Source organism: Copidosoma floridanum, unplaced genomic scaffold, assembly GCF_036245765.1.
Source record: "Copidosoma floridanum isolate Cflo_tuat_1 unplaced genomic scaffold, Cflo_Japanese_pri ptg000030l, whole genome shotgun sequence".
In the NCBI taxonomy this organism is placed as follows: Eukaryota; Metazoa; Arthropoda; class Insecta; order Hymenoptera; family Encyrtidae; genus Copidosoma; species Copidosoma floridanum.
The window spans coordinates 5,788,229-5,809,582 of NW_028321907.1; the positions used below are offsets into that span (position 1 = coordinate 5,788,229).

At 42.6% G+C, this 21,354-nt stretch overlaps 1 protein-coding gene across 1 annotated transcript in view; it reads right to left on the reverse strand.

Annotated features, from left to right (window-relative positions):
* Positions 1 to 6: 6 nt before the first annotated feature.
* Positions 7 to 21,354, reverse strand: part of LOC106643386 (uncharacterized) — a 43,451-nt gene continuing 22,103 nt past the window's right edge. The window contains exons 2-3 of the mRNA XM_014358492.3: positions 2,239 to 2,619; positions 7 to 1,879 (exon numbers count right to left, since the gene is read on the reverse strand). Of these exons, the coding sequence (XP_014213978.2) occupies positions 1,632 to 1,879; positions 2,239 to 2,619 (629 nt within the window). The 3' untranslated portion in view covers positions 7 to 1,631. The remainder of the gene's footprint in view (positions 1,880 to 2,238; positions 2,620 to 21,354) is intronic.

A 21,354-nucleotide genomic window follows, 5' to 3' on the forward strand; every position in this document is an offset into this window, starting at 1 on the left:
GTGTATTTCTTATTTTTTCAGTACCCGATCTCTCTCGAGAAAGACCATTTTACATGTCATGTTGTATCATATAACGGTGTACAATTACCATATAACCATTAATTGATGAGACATATCATTTCTTATTATCACAATATCGTGTTTTTTTTTGTAATGGAATACGATTAGAGTTATTATTGAGCTTCACTACACTTACATATACAATATATAATATACGTACTCATCTCTACATATGTTTTTTTTATTTTTTAGCACTGTATTTGTATTTCTAAGTAACATAAATTCTTTCTGACAATAAGTTCACGCGAATTTGTGAGCAAAAATAACGAGAAAATTTATAAGACATCCGCCGCATCAATAAATCGACAAACGAGATATTTTCATCTATTCGCGTTTCAAGGCAGCCAGTTGGTGTAAAATATTTGTTTTATTACGCATAACGCTGATACATATGGTCAACTTTTTTTTTTTTTTTTTTTTATTAATAACAGTTTTCATATTTACAACGTACGATCCTCGTACTCGATGAAGCAACAACTTACGTTTATACATTACAATCTCATTCATACAAAAATGACGTGTCGCTGGTATTTTTAGTCTTTTTTTTATTTATTTTTTAATTTTTTTTTTACAAAAATCTACATACGTATATTTTCTCAACAGACAAACATCATTGCAAGTATAGCAAACTTATGATAAAATTCGTGTACATAATTTACAATGTCGTTCCCCTTGAGAAAAATTCACAGCCGTATGGAACCAAGTGAGGCACGCTGTAATAATAATCATAATGTCATGATTCTTTATTTTTCGAACGGTTTTTCCTTTGCTCCTGAAAAACGTAAAATAACTAAGGGACAAACTTACATTCTTGAAATAGAAAAATGTTTCATTTGGGGCAAAAAAATCTCGCAGAACCTCGACTATACGTCCATAAATGCCACTTTTTTTTCACTCACACATATTCGACCATCGTATATATATAATATATATATATTCATCTTACAGATATAAATTTATGTTTATGCCTACTTAATAAATCCTAAGTAACTAGAAAAGGCAATAATTTAAAAGTTCTGTACAAATTTGAAAAATCTCTCAAGGCGGCACTCGTTTTTGCTCGACTACACAAACGAGACTCGCTGTGGTTGTTGCAAATATGTAATGTCGACGAATGGACCAAAAAGCACAGATTCAAGACATTATAAAAAAAAAAAAAAAAACCATAAATCAACACACACACATCCGGAATGGCTATAGATCTCCCAATGCGATCTTTCGCGTTTAGTAATGAATGAAAAAACCAAAAAAAAAAAAAAACCCACCCACGAAAGATCGGCACTTGGCTTCTACGATCAAACAGAAAAGCGAGTTGCACTTACGCACGAGCAGTGTACTGCACAAGAAAGATGAACAAGGAATCAAAAGTTCCGAGAGATTGAAAAAACATCGAGATTCGCGTCGCTATCGGCAATACCGATCCCTTCCCCTCGAAAGGGAGGAAAGAAAAACCATGAGCATCCAGAGGGGAAGGGAAAAAGAAAAAAGAAAAATAGTTGAATCAAATTTCCCAGCCCGTCTCCCGATGAAAGTCTTTGGCCCGTGGTGTGTGCAAGAGGGTTGCTCCTCGATTAGACGAGCGGCATCTTGGAGGGCCCGAGCAGCGGCGGCGCGTTCTCCGGCATCCTCAGCCCGTTGAGCTTGTCGGACTGGAGGGGCATCGGCTGGAGCAGTCTAATGGCCAAACTCGCGAGTATCACGAGGATGACGAAGCCGCAGATCGGTATGGCGATCGTCGCCATTCGGAACCAGCTGTCCGCACCCAGGAGCTCGTCCTCGCGACCCGAGCCCAGGTACGCTCGGCGCTCGCCCATCAGCACTGCAACAGATCATCAGAAAATCGGTAAACATCATCATCATCATCATCATCATCATCGCCGGCCACCACGATAAAATAAACGCGCATTATTCCAGTTGGCCGTTAAAATATCCCGCGGCAGTGACTCTCGGTAATTATTATTTATGAGTAAACACCAGAGTAACTCTTTTACAGCATCTGCGGTGTATATATTATTACTGTAACGCGGCACGTTATCACAAATTATCCAGCTCTTATCCGATCCTATCGGTTTTGCCAAACGGTATACGTATATATAAAACTTTGGCCGATACCGATTTTTCTCATCCTCGCGTCGAACAATTGTAAAATTGCAACCCGTAGTTATAGGTATACCGTACCTTGGAGTGTCTTGTTGAGCCTGAGCCTCATGGCCGGACTGTCGATGTGGTTGCAGAGGTCCTGCTCGCAGCACAGCTTTCCGGGGGGACAGTCGCGCTCGGCGGAGCTTCTATCGAGGCAGCCGCTGTACGAGGCGTGCTCGGGCCTGAAGGTGAGCTCGGCGACCGTGGAATCGGAGCCGAGGATCGGCAGATCGGTAAAACAACCCCGGCCACGGCACATGTAGTTCGTCGAAACGCAGAGCGGCTGGTTACAGTAACACCGTACCTCCCGGTTGTGCTTGCTGTTGGTGTGGTGGCCGTGGCCGTGGTGCTGGTGCCCGTGGTGCAGACCCGCGGCGTTTGAGCCGGTGCGCGCATGGCTGGAGAAACGAGGGCCTTCTGAAACATTTGACAAGAAGATTTTTTATTTTATTTATCGTTATAGCTGTAATATACATTATATGGGATAGGATAGGGTTGTCCTAATGTCAACACCCCCTGCAAACGGCGACAAATGAATCAAAGCAGGGACAGTTCATCTAAACAAAAGACGGCTGTCGATGCGGTGTAGATCCCGTGCTCGATAACTTGGGGCCCCTTTCCTTTGCGAGGAACCGCGAAAGACGAGCGACCGAGTTAATCCTCTCAACGAGAGAGCGGCCACCGACGGGATCGGGAGGAAAAAAAAGTTTGGGGAACAAAATAACCTCCCCCCCTCCCTAAAAAAAAATAAAGAAGAAAGGAAAAAAGAGCAATCAAAGGGACGACCCTTGGCGCACACGAAAGTATAGACTCGCGGGTGGTCCGCGTGTCCTGGACGTATACACACTGAGCCTGTGTGTGTGTATATATGCATGTATAAACTGTATCGGGCTCGCAGAGACGAAATTACGATGTACCGACTACCCGATGCTCCCAGTATATATATATGAGGTGTATATTGTGCACGTGGTATAAAGAGAGCTGCATTATTCGCGACTCTTGGGCCCCGAAAAAAGAAAAAAAGAAAAGATCAAGTATGAGACAAAGTAGGGCCGTTAACTTTGCTTTTTGGCGCACACGGCGACTTTGATGTATAGGGTGTACGACTTATATGTACATGCAGGGGGTATAAAATATAATGTGCGCGCGATTATAAAATTACAGGAGACACAACGACTTATTGGAAATAATTTTCGATCCCACGTGCATATACTGCACTTGAGTGGGGCCACATTGATACGCGTGGTGTGTGTGCAAAAAGAAAAAGAAGTGCAATTTACGCAATTTAATTGGATTTCTTTTTTCTTTTTTTTTTTTTTTTTTTTTTTTTTTTCACGTCTACTGGCCTTTTTTAAGAGTAAATTTTCCGAAACGAATACGATGATTTCCAACAAGTATTCAGCTCCAAGCCGAGATTGGAATGCCTATAATCAAAGTATTGGCTCTGGCTCTCATTTTTTAACTACTTACGTAATCAACTAAAGTCTATGCACAAACTTGTATTTATAAACTTTATTTTCCCCATATACACAGACCCACACGTTGCAATTGATGGAATAACGTATAAACCTGGAGCACGTTCGGTGTATATACATATACAATATACACATCAGCGAAATAGTAGACGCGTATACGCGCTGAAGAAATCAACGATAATACACGATTCGCTCATGGGCACCGATTTGGCCTGTTTGGTTTTACATTTTCTAGTAAAAAAATGAATCATGTTACACATGTAAATGTGTGTTTATAGGAACCGCATTTATCTAAATATACTTTTTGTCATGTTTAAAATAGTAGTGATGAAAAAAGCAGAGCATAATAGTATGGTCTTTCAAATGAGTATGTACGCACAACTAAGATCGCCAAAATCGTAAAAAATAATCTCTATGCTCCTCCCCCTCATTTCGTACTTTTTTTTTTATACACAAATGTGTTTATACCCAATGTAGTCTTGTCGTATAATGTACCGCCTTTCGCAACTTACTGCCGATTTCTAACAAATGACATTATTGTTGGATGCAAATATTCCACTCGTCCGCACGTTGAAAACCCGAGCACGTATATGCGTACACCACGAAGACTCGCTACGAATTCAAATCGACAAGTCTTTTAAAGGAATCAGCGCAACTCTAATTTTTTTTTTTTTTTTCATTTTCACGCTTATTCAATTTACTATTCGCGTCGCGTGCAGAGAGTCCACTCGCGTCGTCGGCGATAACGCGACTCCAGTGTTTTTACATACTTATATCGTATAAACGCATTATACAAGTAAATGCAAAACTCGGGCTGGTGCAAAGAAAAAGCTCCATCGATTAATCTACATTGGGTAGAGTACAGTGTGTTTTCCCATTTCGATAATACCTGATATATGTATAAGTGCGTGCAACATACGTACGGAGGATCAATCAACGTCGCGATGTTTTGTCTGCTACCGATTTAAGTACAAGGAAACGCGACGATAACGGTGTGTTATTGATATTTCTCTGTTTGCGGTGAAAGCGGAAAAAAAAAAAAAAAAAAGAAAGAAAAAATACAGCCGATCTCTACTGTAAAGATGAGTTACTGGTGTAGCGTGTGTTTTGACATACCGCTGTTTTCGCAAATGTCCAGCGATAAGGGCGCAATAACAATACATAACGAAGAGGGATCGCTTGCCGCGCCGAAGATAGCCGGCGTCGGCGATTGCAACCGGAGCTCTCCGTCTCCCGTACAACTCGTCAAAGTGATCCGTGGACTCGATGGACTTGGATTACTCGACAAAAATAACGAACCCATGATTACTTTCGCCAATAACGATATTACTGCAACAATGTATTTTTCGAAATTCACTCGTACCTTGCACGTAAAACACGGAGAGCTAATTAACGACATAGAAATTGAAGAAAAACGCGAGCAACATCGGCTAATCGAGCGCATACACTAATAAATATATAATGACTTATCATCATCAGAGTACCTACAAAGGGACGAGGTAAGTAGTGGATGATGCACAGTTACACGCGAGACGATATAAAACACAAAGCTTATTTCCGAGAATAGAGAGTTCTCCTTTTCTCTCGGAAAGCGCGGCGATCAATAATTCATTAATTAAATGCACCTCCACGTGCACGTGTATATATATACCTCATACATACATACCTATACGTACGAAATACCGGAGAGCGAATTTTAAAGAGGCGCCGTGGCTCGCGAAAAAAGAGCAAAGCCCGCGGAATTGAGGTGACTAACCGGCTCTTTCTCTCTCTCCAGTGCACGGCCCCGGGCAGCAACGCATTATCATAATGCAGGCCGATCTTTTTTTTTTTTTTTTTTTTTTCTGGCCCCCAACGTTGCACGTTCCGCGCGTTCCTCAACCCCTACACATACTCTCTTGTTTATCTTCTCTCTCTTTACCCTTTCTGCGCCGACCGGCTCGCGGTTCGTACCACGGTACATTATTTTGTTGTGTATAATCGTATACTTGGAGAAAATCGGCGTACACATATTATACACGACTCACTCTGCTATATATGCCTTTACCGTATACAAGAGAAACAAAACCAAAGGCACCGTCACTCTGTTTTAATTTTAATTTCGTCTCCGATTTTTTTTTTTTTTTTTTCTTTTTTTTTTTTTTGGAAAACGAGGAAAAATCAAGAACTATCGGCGTGTTTTTCCTTTCGCTCTCATCGATGATTAATCGCATCAGCGAGGGCAATATCAAGATGACGCTGGTGCTTTCTCGATAGATCCTCTCTTGTGTTTTTGCGGCAATATATATATTCTCCCTCCAACTTGTAAATGTCGTTTGGGCGCTGAATCTCCGATCCTCAGGTCTTGAAAAAAAAAAAGGAAAAAAAAGAACTTGGCAAAAGTACACAGACGATTAATTAATCCACCGGCGAGATCCGATCCCTCCGATAGAGAGAGAGAGAGAGAAAGGGGGGGGGGGAAAGAGACGAAATGAGTTTACGATCGAACTGGGCCATGAAGTATCTATATGCCCTGCACATGATATACGTGTATACGTAAGTACCGGGACACACATACAATGCCCCGTGGCAGCTGGTGAAAAAATGTAACGCACGACGAGCTCGACGTATCCTTTGTCTTCCCCCCCCCTCCACCGCCAATCGCGCACACACTTATGGACCTGTTGAGAGTAAATAAGGGTGGATTCAGGGCAGAGACTCCTCGCTAATAAGCTCGCGGCGTGTATCTTACACGGATACACTCACACAAGGAGGGAGGAAGATGCCAAAGAGAGAGAGAGAGAAGGGAAGGGAAGAAAGGATCGAGGTATGTGTGTGTGCATGGGTAAGGGACCATCGCTGGCCGGCTGACTCTCTCTCTCTCTCTCCCTGTCCCGGTCGGCGTTTCGTCGAATAAAAAACGCTAAAACAGTCGAGTCACAAAAGAAAGATCAAAGTGGAGGAGAATATATATGTATATTACTCATATGGGGGAAAGAAACGAGGAGAATCGGAATACCTGCACCGCGAGATAGTACACAATATACTAAGGTATATTATGTTTGAGGAGGGAACTTCACATCCACGTTTTCAGAAAGATATCAATGATTATTGTCTGCGAAAAAAAAAAAAAAAAAAAAAAAAAAAAGTTATACAATAAAGCCCTTTTAACATCCATACAGCTGTGCAATTGTAATCGAGAGTACTTTTATCGGCGATGAAAAGTACATCACTTTGCATAGAGCTCCGCGAAACTCGAGAGTGCAAGTACGAGGACACCGATGCACAACTCTAGTCTCTACGTTTCGCGTTGCAATTAAAATAATCCAGCAACAATGGGGGAGAAAAAGGACAACACCTCCCGAGAACGTGCAGTGTCGCCCGCAATGCCCATACCGATGTGGATGGCAACATTATTATTATGTATATATGTATACATACTTAAGGTATAAATATACGCTCGAGCGAGTGTCCACTCTCTTTAATCCCCCCGTGCACGCTTGCCTCTCGATTTCTCTCGACTCGTATACGTATACCTATACATACTTATAAGTAGGTATCGGCCGCCGTATATATAGTTGGACGAGTGCATTCACATGCACACACTTACTGGATCTCAATACCCGGGGCGCTCGTAAATTTTCCCACAGCAGGCACATCGTCGCTGTGTCCCTCCTCTACCCATGGTGTGTACCACCGCGTGGCACATAATGAAAATTAATTACTCCTATATATGTGTAAACATATAAGTTCCCCGAGAGAGAAAGCGAGAGCCCGTGTAGGTATATATATATATAACTTAACGATCGGTAAGGGTTATTGTGGGTACTTATTGGGTACAACGAAAGTTTTTCACGACTTTCAAAACCATCGATCGTTCCTCCGTACCGCACTCTCGCATCACCTGTACTTATTACACCTATGCTTGAGTATAACATTTTCATCATTTCATATTTCTTCCTTTTTGTTTCGTTACGCGCTCACACGTGTGTGTATATAATATATACACGATGCACGATGCAATCGCATCAATATAGCTGTACGCATTAGCAAGCAATCGTCGGAGCTCCATGGAAATAATTATCAAAAAACAAAGAAGGAGCCAGCGAAAAGGACCGAGCCCTGGAATGTACTCGAGGGTTTACACCGCGGACCCCTGCAACTATAACCAGTGCGTTTCGAAATGAGACCAGAGAGAGAGAGAGCAAAAGAAAAAAAAGAAACGGCATCAGCGGGCGGTCGACAAGAGAGAGAGAGAGAGAGGGGAAAGCTTATACATGTATAATTCAAACTTTAAAGAGAAGAGAGTGTATTATATCTGACGAGGACACTGCAGGACGAAAGGGAGGGAGAGGAAGCGCGCCCCCGAAAACAAACACGCGCCCTCGCGTATATACACATGACATGTATGTGTATACAGGTATATATAACGCGAACACGCGCGCAAGTTCGTTATATTATATTCCTCTCGGCAGCGCGGCATATTAATTATTTTTCGACAAGCTCGCCCGTGTGTAACGTTCTTTCTTTTCTCTACCTCCCTTGTCTCGGTTTCTTTTCTTTTTCTTTCTTTTTTTTTTTCTTCTTCTTCTTCTTCGTCGTGTGCTGCCGCTTTATATCGGGGCGATGAGAATCGAGAGATGGTTATCGCAAGAGAGAGAGAGAGGGAGGGTCCACAGTCTGCCGTACACGTATATATACATGTATACGCTGCTCCGCTGTGGGCCCTTGTTTTAAGTTTTTTTTTTTTTTTTTTTTTTACGTGGAAAAAAGAAAAGGAGGAAAAGTATTTCGACATGGTCATCCTCGTTTTTGAGGTTTACACAGGGGGGGGGCCAAAAACGCGGCTGTCGAGTCCACTGATTACCCAGTGTGTACACGATGCGAAGGGAGAGAGAGAGAAGGGGATGATTATAATTTCATCGCGTGTTCTGTGCGATTTGCTGCTTGAATTTTTTTTTACGAATTTTCAATATACTTAAACATAGTACTGTTTGATCGGTAACTCGTGCGACTGATATTTAAAGCACCGTTTCATTCTTTGAATATTATATTCTTTAAAATTCATCGATACACCGATCGACAACTCGATTGATCAACGGGGAACAAAAAAAAGCCAATTGTAGAGCACCTTCGCGGAAAAATCGGTTAATTAAAAAACAGGGCGCACCGAAAGCACCAGCGCTCAATTACTTTTCAGGTAATAAAATCGATGCCAATGTAAGTAAGCGCAGTTTCCGACCAAACTGGTATGTCCATATGAATATATACATATAGAGACGCTGGGCGCTTGCGTTGCTCAATCATAATTCCGTTCGACTTGACTTTTCCTCACGGGGTCCTGGAATTTTCTGCGGTTGCGAAACTCCCTGCGGTGTATATAACATTATATATACCGTCGTCGATCGGCTCGATTTATGCGACCGTACGTATAATGCGTCGCTCGAGCGTATATATATACAGATCGGATCGGCCGAGCGGGTGATACTAAATGTATTTTTTTTTTTTTTTTTTTTACATATATATACCTCGTGTACGGTAATTAGTATACATCGATGAGATGGAGCTGATTATTTGTATTGGGCAACGAGACACCTGCCTGACGGTGTTTTGTGTGGTGCGACTGAGGCAGGTGACACTCACGGTATAGGTATACAATATCATGAGCTTTGTCGGCCCTCTCGGCGAGGACGACTGTTAAACGTATATCATACCGATCGGGGGTATTGTGTTGACTTTTTTTTTTTTTTTTTTTTTCCCTAAGCGCGGTAAGGATAATTAGGTATTATAATGAGACGTGTTTTCGTAACCACGTACAATACATTACTGTAGGTGCAGGTGTTCTTTGGTGATTTATATTATATTGTACATGTTACATGTATACGGATGACTCGGGGAAGATTTATCAAAGAGAGAGAGAGAGGCCTCACCTCGAATTTTCAAGCACAGGAAAATCGATGCTACGGGTTAAATTTATATCAGGTGTAATTAAAGATGCGGGACAAAAGATACAGGCATTTATCAGGCAAAGAATTTTTACCGCACACATCCAGGCTACTGACATTTTGCACGTGTGCGCATATCTCATTATCCCTAGTATACATATAGGTATACAGCACGCGAGGTGCGGTATATATTTATACGTATACGTGCATACTACAGAGCTCGGGTGAAGGGACTTATATATACATGTGTACGTATATTATATACTGTGTTCTTTAATATATATTATTTTGTAGATGTTGCACAAGCTACGGAGCGACTTGAAAGTACTTTGCTCCAATCGGGCATTATTATCTTTCGACTCGCGAGGACATTTTTTTTTCTTTTTTTTTAATGTGTGTGTATGGGTTACGCGATATACAAGTAATGTGGTTGCGGTAACTTTTGTGATTGTCGCTGAACACGTGCGGGTGACTGTTGCCCATACCAGCGGCAACAACCGATCGCGGTAATCGTCCATCGGTTCGTTGAGGTGAGAGAGATGTCTAGACGTTGTATTTTTTTTTTTTTTTTTTTTTTTTGTAGGCTGTGTACTGTATAACGATGGCCGACAGTTTTGCGTATTGTGTAGGTGAGGTTTGAGCGATCTGTTTTTTAATATACGATTGTTTAAAGCTACTCGATTTTATACACAAAAAGACAAAAAAAAGGATGATCGTCAGTAGTAACCAGAAGCACATAATTATGTATGATAGTTAAAACAATGTAAATGCTGTGTCGATTTATCAGATTTTCTGCTAATCGAAGGAGGAGCAAGTGCTGTGTTCCGTACGATGTGTATACATATACCGATGCACAGAGAGGGACCGGTTCGACTTTTACCGCCGATCGCGGGCTGTATATAACCGTATACACACAGCCGCGGGCTAAACAAACTCGCGCAACGTTTTAATGAGCTTAAAACGCTTCCTCGAACACTTTTTCTTTCTTTTTTTTTTTTTTTTTTTTACTTACGCGATTTTTTCTGTATATACGTGTTTTCTTTCATACGTTTCGGGGTTTTTTGACACTAGGACTGTTCGCCGATGTGTACTTTGGCTTGATATTGAGAACTATGAACGATATAGTTTATAACAATCGCTTATCTATACTCACAATGTATCCTTATGTGTGTTGACACAATAAATACTAACGCTACTTAAATTAACCACTACTTATACGGGTCGAAAAATATTTTCCAAAAATAACCGATTTGGTTTTGTATTTCCTACAATAATTGTTTTTGCAGGCGCGTAAAAGTTTGTATCTACAGGGTCTTTGTCAGAAATCCGAGGTCATTCACTCGTGCGAGTCGTTTTCAACATTTTACATCCCAATCGCGTATTCCTCGTGCGAAGCTGCGGGTTACGTGTATATACGTATGCACATGCGATAGCGCGCCACCGTCCAAGTTATTTTTATGCCGTTTACTGGCTTAAAACTGCGTGATACTTTTTTTTTTTTTTTTTTTTTTTTTTTTTTCTTTTGCGTCGACTCGTTGTGGGTATATAAGTGCGTGCAGCGTTTAAAAAATTTGGTGAACGTAACGTTGAGCTTCGCACGATTCAAGTGAAACTTGTTACTTTTTTGACTTTTCGAAAATCATACCGATCGAAATTCATGTATTTTATAAAACACATAAATAGTTTCAACAGGCGTTTCACCCAATGTGTAAATTACTTAGTGAAATCTGAATAAATCAATTGGTTTTATTAACACTTGAAAAAAAAATAATGCTCGTGCCATCTGAGTTAAATCTGGAGTAAAAAGCAATTCAATTCAACTACCCAGGAAATATATCGACGTTGTCTGACCAGCGAGTCATTATTACTCTATATGTCAGTTCGGTCTTTTCAACACCTCTTAAAAAAAAAAAAAAAAAAAAACATTCACGCGTAAGCCAATGACTTGCAAAACGGTGCCGTCCTCGAAATTTTCGTTTACATATAGGCCTAAACAGCCCGTGTCCGTGCAACAAGCTCCCGTACAAATTCCGGCTAATTTTTCGCCTCTCTTGGGGAGCGATAAAATCGAATAAAATCCCGCGGTAGCACACCACAAAAAGATGTCTCCTCGTAGATAAGTGTACATCTGCAGGTATAGGGGCGCGCAAAAATGCGAGAAACGCCGGAAATAGAGTCATTAGAGGAGATAATGTATGTACGCGTGTATAATATACACATATCTTGTTTGTAGCTCTCCCATATGTGTACATTGTAGGTAGGTATACGAAGGAAGGATATGTGGAAGGACCTTGTGCGTGAAGACACATACAGAGGCAGGCAGGTATACACGAGAACCACCTCGAGGAAAAAAAAAAAAAAAAAAAAAAAAAGAATTCCGTGCCTCGCGGTCTGCGGAACTTCTCTCAGGAATGCGCGCTCGCGAAGGGACTCCAAAAGAAAAGGAGCGAAGGGGAGGCTCTCTCTCTCTTTGCCCTCCTGCCTTCGAAAGGCAAAATAAGAGCGCGGGCTGGGGGGGGCTCCGCGAAAGGGGCATCGTGAGAACATCACGGCTCTGGACCCGTCCGTGAGAGATTTCAGCCCAGGCGACGCTGATTAATAATATACACATAAGAGATATGTATCTCTCTCGCGTGATGGCCAGCTTCTGTGGTGTTTCGTCATAATTATCCCCTGTATATAGAGTCGTGTATTTTACGATGAGTTTTCTTTTTTACTTTTTGCGGAAACTATTGAAATTTCGCGCGATTTTTTTGTTCCATTGGATTCAGCAAGGATGGTGGGACTGGGAAAAATCAAAACGGACCATTAGGGCTTCTTCGACATGTATTTTAAAATTATAGGCTTGGGGCCTCGATGATCTTCCGAAGAGAGAGCCGATAACTAACGAAAAGGAGGGATCCCGAAATTAGTGCGAATTTCGTCGACTCATCGTCCCACAGCGACGCACGTGAATTAAAACAAAAAACATACCGGGATTTTTGATTTCCGGCGGGTCCCTCTCCCGAGTCGCTGAGAGAACTCTATAAAAAGCTCGCGTCACGCGTATACCCAAGTGTACACGATAGGAGGGCAGTTGCGAAAAGGGCTCGTGTCGAGCTTCAAGCATCGAAAACAATGAAAAAAAGAAAAAGAGGAGAGAACTGCAACGACCATCATCTCTCTTTCTGCAGCACTGCAGCCTCGGTAAATATTATATTCATAAAGTCTCTTATTAAAAAGAGCCGGGAAAGAAGAAGAAGAAGAAGAAGAGGAGGATGTGTGTATACATGTCGATGCAAAGTGCTTCGGGGAACAGAAGGCCCCTGCGGTTCTGGGCTCTCTTAGGCCCGACGATAAGTGCACGCGCGCTTTTATAATGCCACACGTATATATACTGCTTTTGCTCTCCTCGAGAGAGAAGCTGCGTTGTGAATGTACAGGGGTTTTTTTTTCCTCTTTTTCTCCTGGGTGGGACCTACGCATACATCGACAGTATTCGGGAGGATAGGAGAAGAAAAAAACGTGTACAGGTGTAGTAGGCTCGCATAATATCTATACATGTATACATATATACACAAAATACACGCGATACCGTAAAAAAAAAAAAAAAACGTGGTCGCGGCTATGTCGCCAATTTCTCGGGAGGTATACACGTACAAGACGTAACATGTTACGAGCGCATATATAATTAGCGAGTCTCCCTCGTGTACAAAATTGTGACAGCTGGACGTTGATTTCGAGTGTTATTTTTGAAGGAGAAGCGTGTCTCTTTTATTATTTTAACGAGCTGTACACGAGGGAGACGAGTTAATACGATCCCGAGATCGGACGCGCGATTATCGGGGATTGGGGCTTGTAAAACCTATTGGATCGACAAGCGTCTAATCGTCCATCTCGCGGCATAATAGAGGTACATACACGTTGTAATCCATTGCGATATGGTATGAAAGTTAAAGTTATGGTATATGGCGGAGGAACGGCTGCGCTTTCAGCGATATTTATGACAAAGCAAAGAGTCATTACCCGGGGGTGGGGAGGGGATGAAGCCACAAGAAAAACCATTAAAGCCGCGCGGGACCCGGTTTCGCGCTCCTTCCTTTGTCCATTGTATCCATGCACCGGCCCCTTCTTCTTTTCCCACGTGATTCAGGGTCCTTGGCTGATGTGCCGTCCTACCTATCATCTCCCTTGCAATATTTTGCGAAAAACAGAGCCAAGGGGGTTACGAAAAATCACACCCTCCGATTAGGAACAGTCGAGATTTGTCACCTTTTTTTGTTGTAATCGGACGATTGCCCCTTTTTTAGCCGATCAACGGTGTCATTTGCGGTGATGAAAGAGGATCGACGAAAGAAACAAAAAAAAAAAAAAAAACAGCTATAGTGATTCTGTCGATCTTTATGTATACCCTCGTTGTAGGGAGCGAAGGGAAAAAAAGGGATCCAAAAGATAACAAAACCAAAGCACAAAGAGAACATAATATATAGCATATACGTGTGGCACGCGTCGGTCGTTTTTTAAAAAAAAACCCTCTCGCTCTTCTTCCCGCGCCACCACATCTCCGATGATACTTTGCATCACTTTCGTAAGTGGGTAAAACAAGTCCGTTTGCTCACAGTAGCGGCGCTCGCGTTGAAGAAAGAGACGTCTCGCGCTCCGATGGGCTTCAATGCGATTAGCCAGGATATACCTATTTATGTATACCTATATATACGCTTTGTCTCCATTATTCTCTTTTCAATCTATTCGTCTTTCTGTGAATGTTTTTTCGTTTGGGGTGCACGGCGTCAGGTATACTCGTGATGGAGCTGTTGGCCCTATACTTATACCTCGTATAGTTTTTGTTTCTTCATTTTAGAATGGACAATAAAATCGGCCAATATTAAGGCCCGTTTTCGCAACAAGAGGGCAAACAAGTGTACACGTGCATCGCAAGGAGGACTCCGTGTATCCATCCGGATCCTGCCGTTAATCCGAACGAACCAACTGCACGCGCATCCCCGAAATCGGCGCTCTTTTTTTATATATATATATATACACAGCACATCAGAGCCACTTAGACGGTAATTACGGGCGGAAGTCTGGAGGATCCTCTTCCCCGTCCCCGTTTGCTGCTGTACGGCGAAAAATTCTCCGACCACTCGAGCGCTCCCTCTTTCTTTCGAGAATAACCAGCGAGGCGCCTACAGGCCGAAACGAGGAGGTATTCGGACGGACAAGAAGAAGAAGAAAAAGGCCCTTCTCTCTCTCTCTCTCTCGTCCCTTTACCCACTTGATTTATACGCGGCCTCCAACATCCCCCCGTGCCCTTTCGTTATACCTTCTCTGATGCGGAAAACGAGACACAGGCCGCGTAGTATGACACACGACGACTGTATCGCCCCCCACCCCCCAACTACACTGCGAATATATACATATATATTCTGTCTATATGTATATCCCGTGGAGGGACTTTCGCCTATATATATACTCGAGGAGTATCCCGCGGTGGAGTGATGGGCCTTTTTTCTTTCCTTCTCAAGGCACATGCACATACCTGTCGACAACGTTCCGTATATATTTGTACAATACACGGACACTGCAAAGACGGTGAAAGCAAGTAGCTCCAGGGATAATATACAAATGGGGTGTGCATTACACGGTTTTTATTGCTCGAGGGCTACGATATATTATGTGTACACATTTGCGAGATATATTGCAGGGGATTGATTTTTACTGCCTGTCCCGTGCCGCACTCGTAGCGAGGCGGATCTATTTCGCTGGGGAAAGATCATTTTTGTTTTGTTCTCACAGGTGTATATGTATGTATAGACATTGGGTACGGGTGAATCGACAGTCGTGGGATCGCAAAGTTTGCAAGGATGAGACAGAGTGAAGGTATTTGGAAGAAAACGGGGGAAAAGTCGATGTTACAGGGCAGAGGAGATGACGGCTCGTTTGGTGGTGCTCATTTTATTCAATCGAGTCTTCGATAATTGTGTAGTCGCGTCGCATAGCTTTTTATACTCTTCTTTACAGTTGTCCCACCCATGAAGAAGAAGAAGAAAAAAAAAAAAAAAACAAACGTCACCGATAGTCATTTCGAAATAAAAGCCCATGGCGATTTCTCGGCTTTGAAAAACCGCAGCAAACCATTACACGGTATACATTCCGCATCCGCGCTGCGCCGCACGACACCCACCAAAGTCAATTTCCGAGATATAAAACGAAATGATGAAACGTAAAAAAAAAGGAAAAAAAAAAGGAAACAATTCACGTCTGTCGTTATTTCGCGAGTATATACATACCCACCCTGCCGCTGTTGATATTAAAACTACGGGAGAGTTTCGTACTTTGTTAGGTGGTCGCTCGTGTATATATATATATATATATATATATATATATATATATATGTATATTTATGTGTGTGTGTGTGTATAAGTACTTGCGTCGCGAAATGATGATGATGCCGAGAGCAAAGTCCTCGAGAGCGGCACGGCGATTATAAGCTCTTTCTCTCTTGGGCTCTGGGCACAAGTTATGTCCAGGGGGAGGGTAGCTAGTTATTACGCTGATGCCCCATACGGTGTCCCGAGGGCTTCTTTTTTCCTTTTAATATTCAGTCATCCGTGGGATGGTCCCTGAGAGAAAGTTTTTTTAACTTACTCACGGGCTCTCTCTCTTTATCTTCTTTTTCACGTGCGCATAAATATACTTATATTGTGTGTGATTTATCGCGAGATACCGATTTATACCGATCGGCACCGGTTAACAGTTGCGAAAGAATACACTTAACGTCCCAATCAATTAAAAATAAACAATGATAACAGTAAAATAAATCACGTGAAAAGGATCGATCGACAGCCCTTTGATTTCCCGTGCTTATCTGTATTATGTACACCCATATATATGTATACATTTATTCGCGGTGCGAAGCGGCAATAACAGATTGATCGAGTGAGTGGAGAGGTATAGACATCGGGTACTTGCTTATAAAGGGGGGTAAAATTGCGGTGCGCCAACAAGCGAATTCCAGCGGCGGCGCTACCTCGATTTCTTTTTCTTACTTTTTCCTCTTCTTCTGTACATACGGTCCTGTGGCTGCATACCTGGGCGATTGATGATCGCGTGCCGAAGGAAGAAGAAGCGGAGATACTTAAAGGGAGAGAGGAGAACAAGCTGAAAAAGAGTCTATACATACATATATACATCACGTGCGTCGGTTTACGTATAAAGGAGGTTAAGCACCAGCAGGTGAGCCGCAGAAGCAGCGGTGCAATGTTTGTTTGTCTCATTGCCGTAAGGTATATTTATATACCTGTACAATATACGCTGGAATATTTTCGTCTTTATTTTCGAGAGCACCCCGCGCTCGTTTTTTTTTTTTCCAATTTTTTCGGCTTGTCTCCCTGTATCATTTACAGATGGTTAATACTTTTTAAAATACCTCCCAATCTCTTTATGCGTATACGTTGCGATGTGCAATCGAGCAAAAAGCTTTGGAGGGGAGTCCTTAAAGTTTTTGTTTTTTTTGTTTTTTCAGGCTCATCCTTAGTGACCAAGACTTTTGTATCTTTCACGCGTCTTTAATGATACTCGTACGTTTAGGGAAATGTGGAATTAAAAAAAAAAACTCAAAGAAAACGCGTCACGTGTACACACGATACTTGATTTTTTTTCACAGCGAGAGATTCAGCTGCATTCGATTACAGTGCCGAGGGTAAGCAAATACCACCCTCCTTCCCAGCTGTATACAGAAAAAGAGCCAGAGACGAGTTGAAGGAAAAAAAAAAAAAAAAAAAAACTGCTACCACTGCAGACAATAGTCTTGCGATTACACTCGCCATACACACAATGTACTCATGCAAGCACAACGTAAGAAGAAACTTTGTAAATTTCATACGAAGGGGGGGGGGGTGTGTGCGCACGAGCGCGGTTCGATGTACCTTTTTTTTTTTTCCAGTTGATTTTGCACGCGCGCACTATAAACCATATCTCAACCTACTCATTGTCATGTGAGAACGCCCGAGAGAAGAAAGAGGGCAAGTTACATCAGGAGATGAAGCCGCTCGCGGACTACCGTTTGCCCTTTGTATTCCTCACGCGAGCATATAAGATTTCGCTCGGGGGAGGCCTCACAATCCTCTTTTTGTTATTCTACTCGAGCGTTCACGTCCACACGCACGAGCAAACATTATATCCGCGCAACCACTGCTGCAGAGGACGGTAATTCGATATTCATCTCGGCTTTTATCGTCAAAATGTAATCTCTGCTCCTTCGTGTCGAATATACTCATAGCGTACTATAAAAGTTACCTCTATTATGTTGTCATTCCTACTGTGCAGCGTCGACCGAGTATCCCATTCGTCCGACGATTTTGGGGCTCAGCCTCGATGCCAAAGTAGGTGTATATATATATATATCCGTAGCTACAGCCCCCCAAACCCATATGTATACGTAGGTGCCACGTGTTGCTTGTTGTTTTTTTCCACGAGAGAAAAAGAGAAACCCCGGGATAAGGTACGCGTCTCCTCGGGGGTCGCGATAATTGTGCGATTTGAAATTTCGGCGAAAATTACCCCCTTCGGTTCGTCCTTGGCCCTCTCGCGAGCCCCTTCGGATGCACCCCTCGAGACCTTTTACGCACCGGGCGCGGGGCACGTCCAACATTATTCGAGGATGAACGAGGCATTGACGCATAAACGTACGTATTAAACCCTCAATCACGGAGTATTGGGAGGGGGGGGGATGAAAGATAAAATAGGGGGCGTCGCGTGTGCCAAGGAAGAGCTATTTTTTGCCCCATCCGTACCTTTTTTTCCGTGTTAATGTAAAGGGGACGCGGACTTGGACTTTTCGAGATTCCTGCCGGGATGCATATGGTACATAGGTAAGTATATATGGAGTGTAGCGGATGAGAGAAAAAGATCCCCCACTGCGCGACGTTGTCCAGCTGTCTTTTTATTGAGACAACAGGTATCAGAGAGAGATGGGTTTGGTCTTCATTCGCGAATATGCATCGCGTGCACGATACAAAAAAGGGGACTCGTTTGCCTTGATTCATTAATTATTATTTTATTTTAGTTTTTTTTGTACGAGCAAAGTATACCGTATACAGAAACGAAAATGCTCCGTCGATTAATTACATTGTTTTATTACAGCTGTTAAGTTGGTAGCTTGACACTGTACATATTATACATGTTGTAGATATGACGAAAAAGTAAATGTATCCAAACGAGACTGAAAATTCATCGAACCCAGTTGAATAACATGTTAATACGTGAAGTTAGCAGGTGAGTCTTTTGTTCCCAAATGGCAAAACTCGTCATCATCATCATTATCACCGACGGGGGCGAAAGAAGGAAGAAAATAATTAAAAAGAAAAAAAAAAAAATACCAATCATCGCTCAATTATACGCGGAGTCGGAGCTTTAACGCTTTTGCGATAAATAATGCATGAAGCGTGTGTGTCCCCCTGCCCCATCAGCTCTCATCGACACGTTAAACGAGTCGCCTTTCTTCCGAACGAACCAACTCGCGGAGGAGGGAGAGAATCCGTACATCTCTCGTTATGTCTTTGTGCCACGACGTAAAAGGAAAGACGAGTACTAGAGCGATGATGCTTGGGTATGTGTATATATATACATTGCTTGGTAGTGGACCTGTATATAAATGTACACACACACTCATACACTAGTGGGTAATTATGTGTAAAGGAATGACGGATGTAATTATATATAATTACTTGCAAATAAAAACAAATTGGACCGATAAACATTTTTATGCATTTATACAGACAATAAAACCCGGGCGTGCGAGTGACTGTCAAATAAACGTCAGATCGCGATGGTGCACTCTATTGTTCAACGCGCGTGTACTTTTCAATTACACCTGGTTCAGGGCATCTGGATACATGTATATACGTAGATGAAAAAATGTGCGTTTTCTACCCTTGCAATGTATAACCCAGTATCCCGCGGTGAAACACTTTGAGAGCCAAAAATCTATACATAAGGTGATGCACGATTGTTCGAGGGGGTTTCGACAAACACACGAGTATAATGTATAGGTATACATACGTATTAGTCAACAGGAAAAGGGCGAGCTAAATTTTTTAGGTCCCACTCGAGATGTACATTACACGCGAGCACCGCCCGGGGCGCATACCTCGCGACCATATACTTGAGCCGAGCAAATTAAGAAAGAAAAAAAAAAAAAAAAAAAGAGCCACAGCCAGTTTCTCCTCCGGTCGCAGGGTCAGGGCCGCCCCCTGTGGGATTACAAGCACCGGGACGGGGTGGCAATTAGCAAGAACAATAGGGACGGACTGCTAGGGAGGGATGGGGGTGCCTGCTCTCCTTATTTCTGGGAAGCGCGGAGGCTGTCTTGCGTGCTCCTTTCTTCCCTTCCGACTGTATATATCTATATTTATATTTTCGGCTGGTCCCCCTTGTTCTCGTCCTCCTCTCCTGCTTCGGGGCCCTTGCGTATACCTAACTTGTAAAAATACAGATATGCTCACATCAGGTATAGGTATATTATATACATACGGGGCTCTTGGAGGAAAACGATGGGTCGAGAGGCTCTTCTTCTCCTCCTCCTCCAACTAAACATGCATGTATATATATAGGCTCTCGAGGGAAGCTGAAAATGCGATTATAACGCGCGTGTGTGAGTGCGCGTCTGTATAGCACCAGCAGGCGGGTCCGCATTTTTTCGACTTTTGCTCTTCGCATGTAACATTATATAGATAAATACGTTACAGCGCTGGGTTGCGTTACGAAGAAAGGGCTGCGCCCCACTTCTTTGACGTGGTGACGGTCTAATTGCCACGCACGGTTATGGGAGTGAGTTATGATGCTCGCGCCGGTGCCTTGTTTTTTCTATGTTTGTCTCAACGCAGGGAAATCGAGTGACAATTTAACGCATATGGGATTTTTTTTCTCCCCATTTCCAAAGTGCAAAGTAAGTTGTCGAAATTGGTTTTCAGAAGAGGTTTCTCTTGAGAAGCGGTGACGCGAAGGTTTGACATTGAAGAAATGAGAGTAGAGAGAGAGAGAGAGAGGGTAGGGGTGTACATAATATATACATAGGAGCTTAGGTATTTATAGAACGAGAGCAAAAGTAGAAGTGCGCCCTCGTGCTCCATTTGGAGGAGCAGAGAAGCGTGGTGAGTGTATTATACACGCATTTTAGAACTAGAAGAAGCACCGAAAGATAGATGGAGGAGAGCGTGTGCCCCATCCCGGCTCTTAATTGTCTCTCTATATATGGGTATATATACTATAATGTGTACACGTACAATCCCTCAAGAGGCGCAACAGGCGCTCTTTTTACTGCTACACCATATATAATACGCGCATTCCCGAGTTTCTGTTTTTCGTCTCTGTATCTGTATATAACATAATATCCCTCTCCGTTGCTCGCTCGGTTTTATGTAAGCATATATATACGTGCCTCATCTCTCCTCCTCTCGGCCGATGACGTTTTTCTAATCTGCAGCTTCTTACTCTGTGGCCTCCTCGCGAGAATCGACGGAGAACCTAACGTATTTTTGGTAACCGTAGGCAAAAGACAATACTCTCTAGAGATGTCTAAGGTGTACGTGAGAAATGATTTTTTTCTTCTTTTCTTTCATTACCGATGAGTTATTAATTTTCAAATAGTCTCACGAAGGCGCCACGATCACGATTTCTGCACACGTATCCAATAACAGTCTATTACATAATACATAACAACGCAAGCAGTATAGTAGCGCACTTATATATACGATTCCGTTAACTCGCAAGTA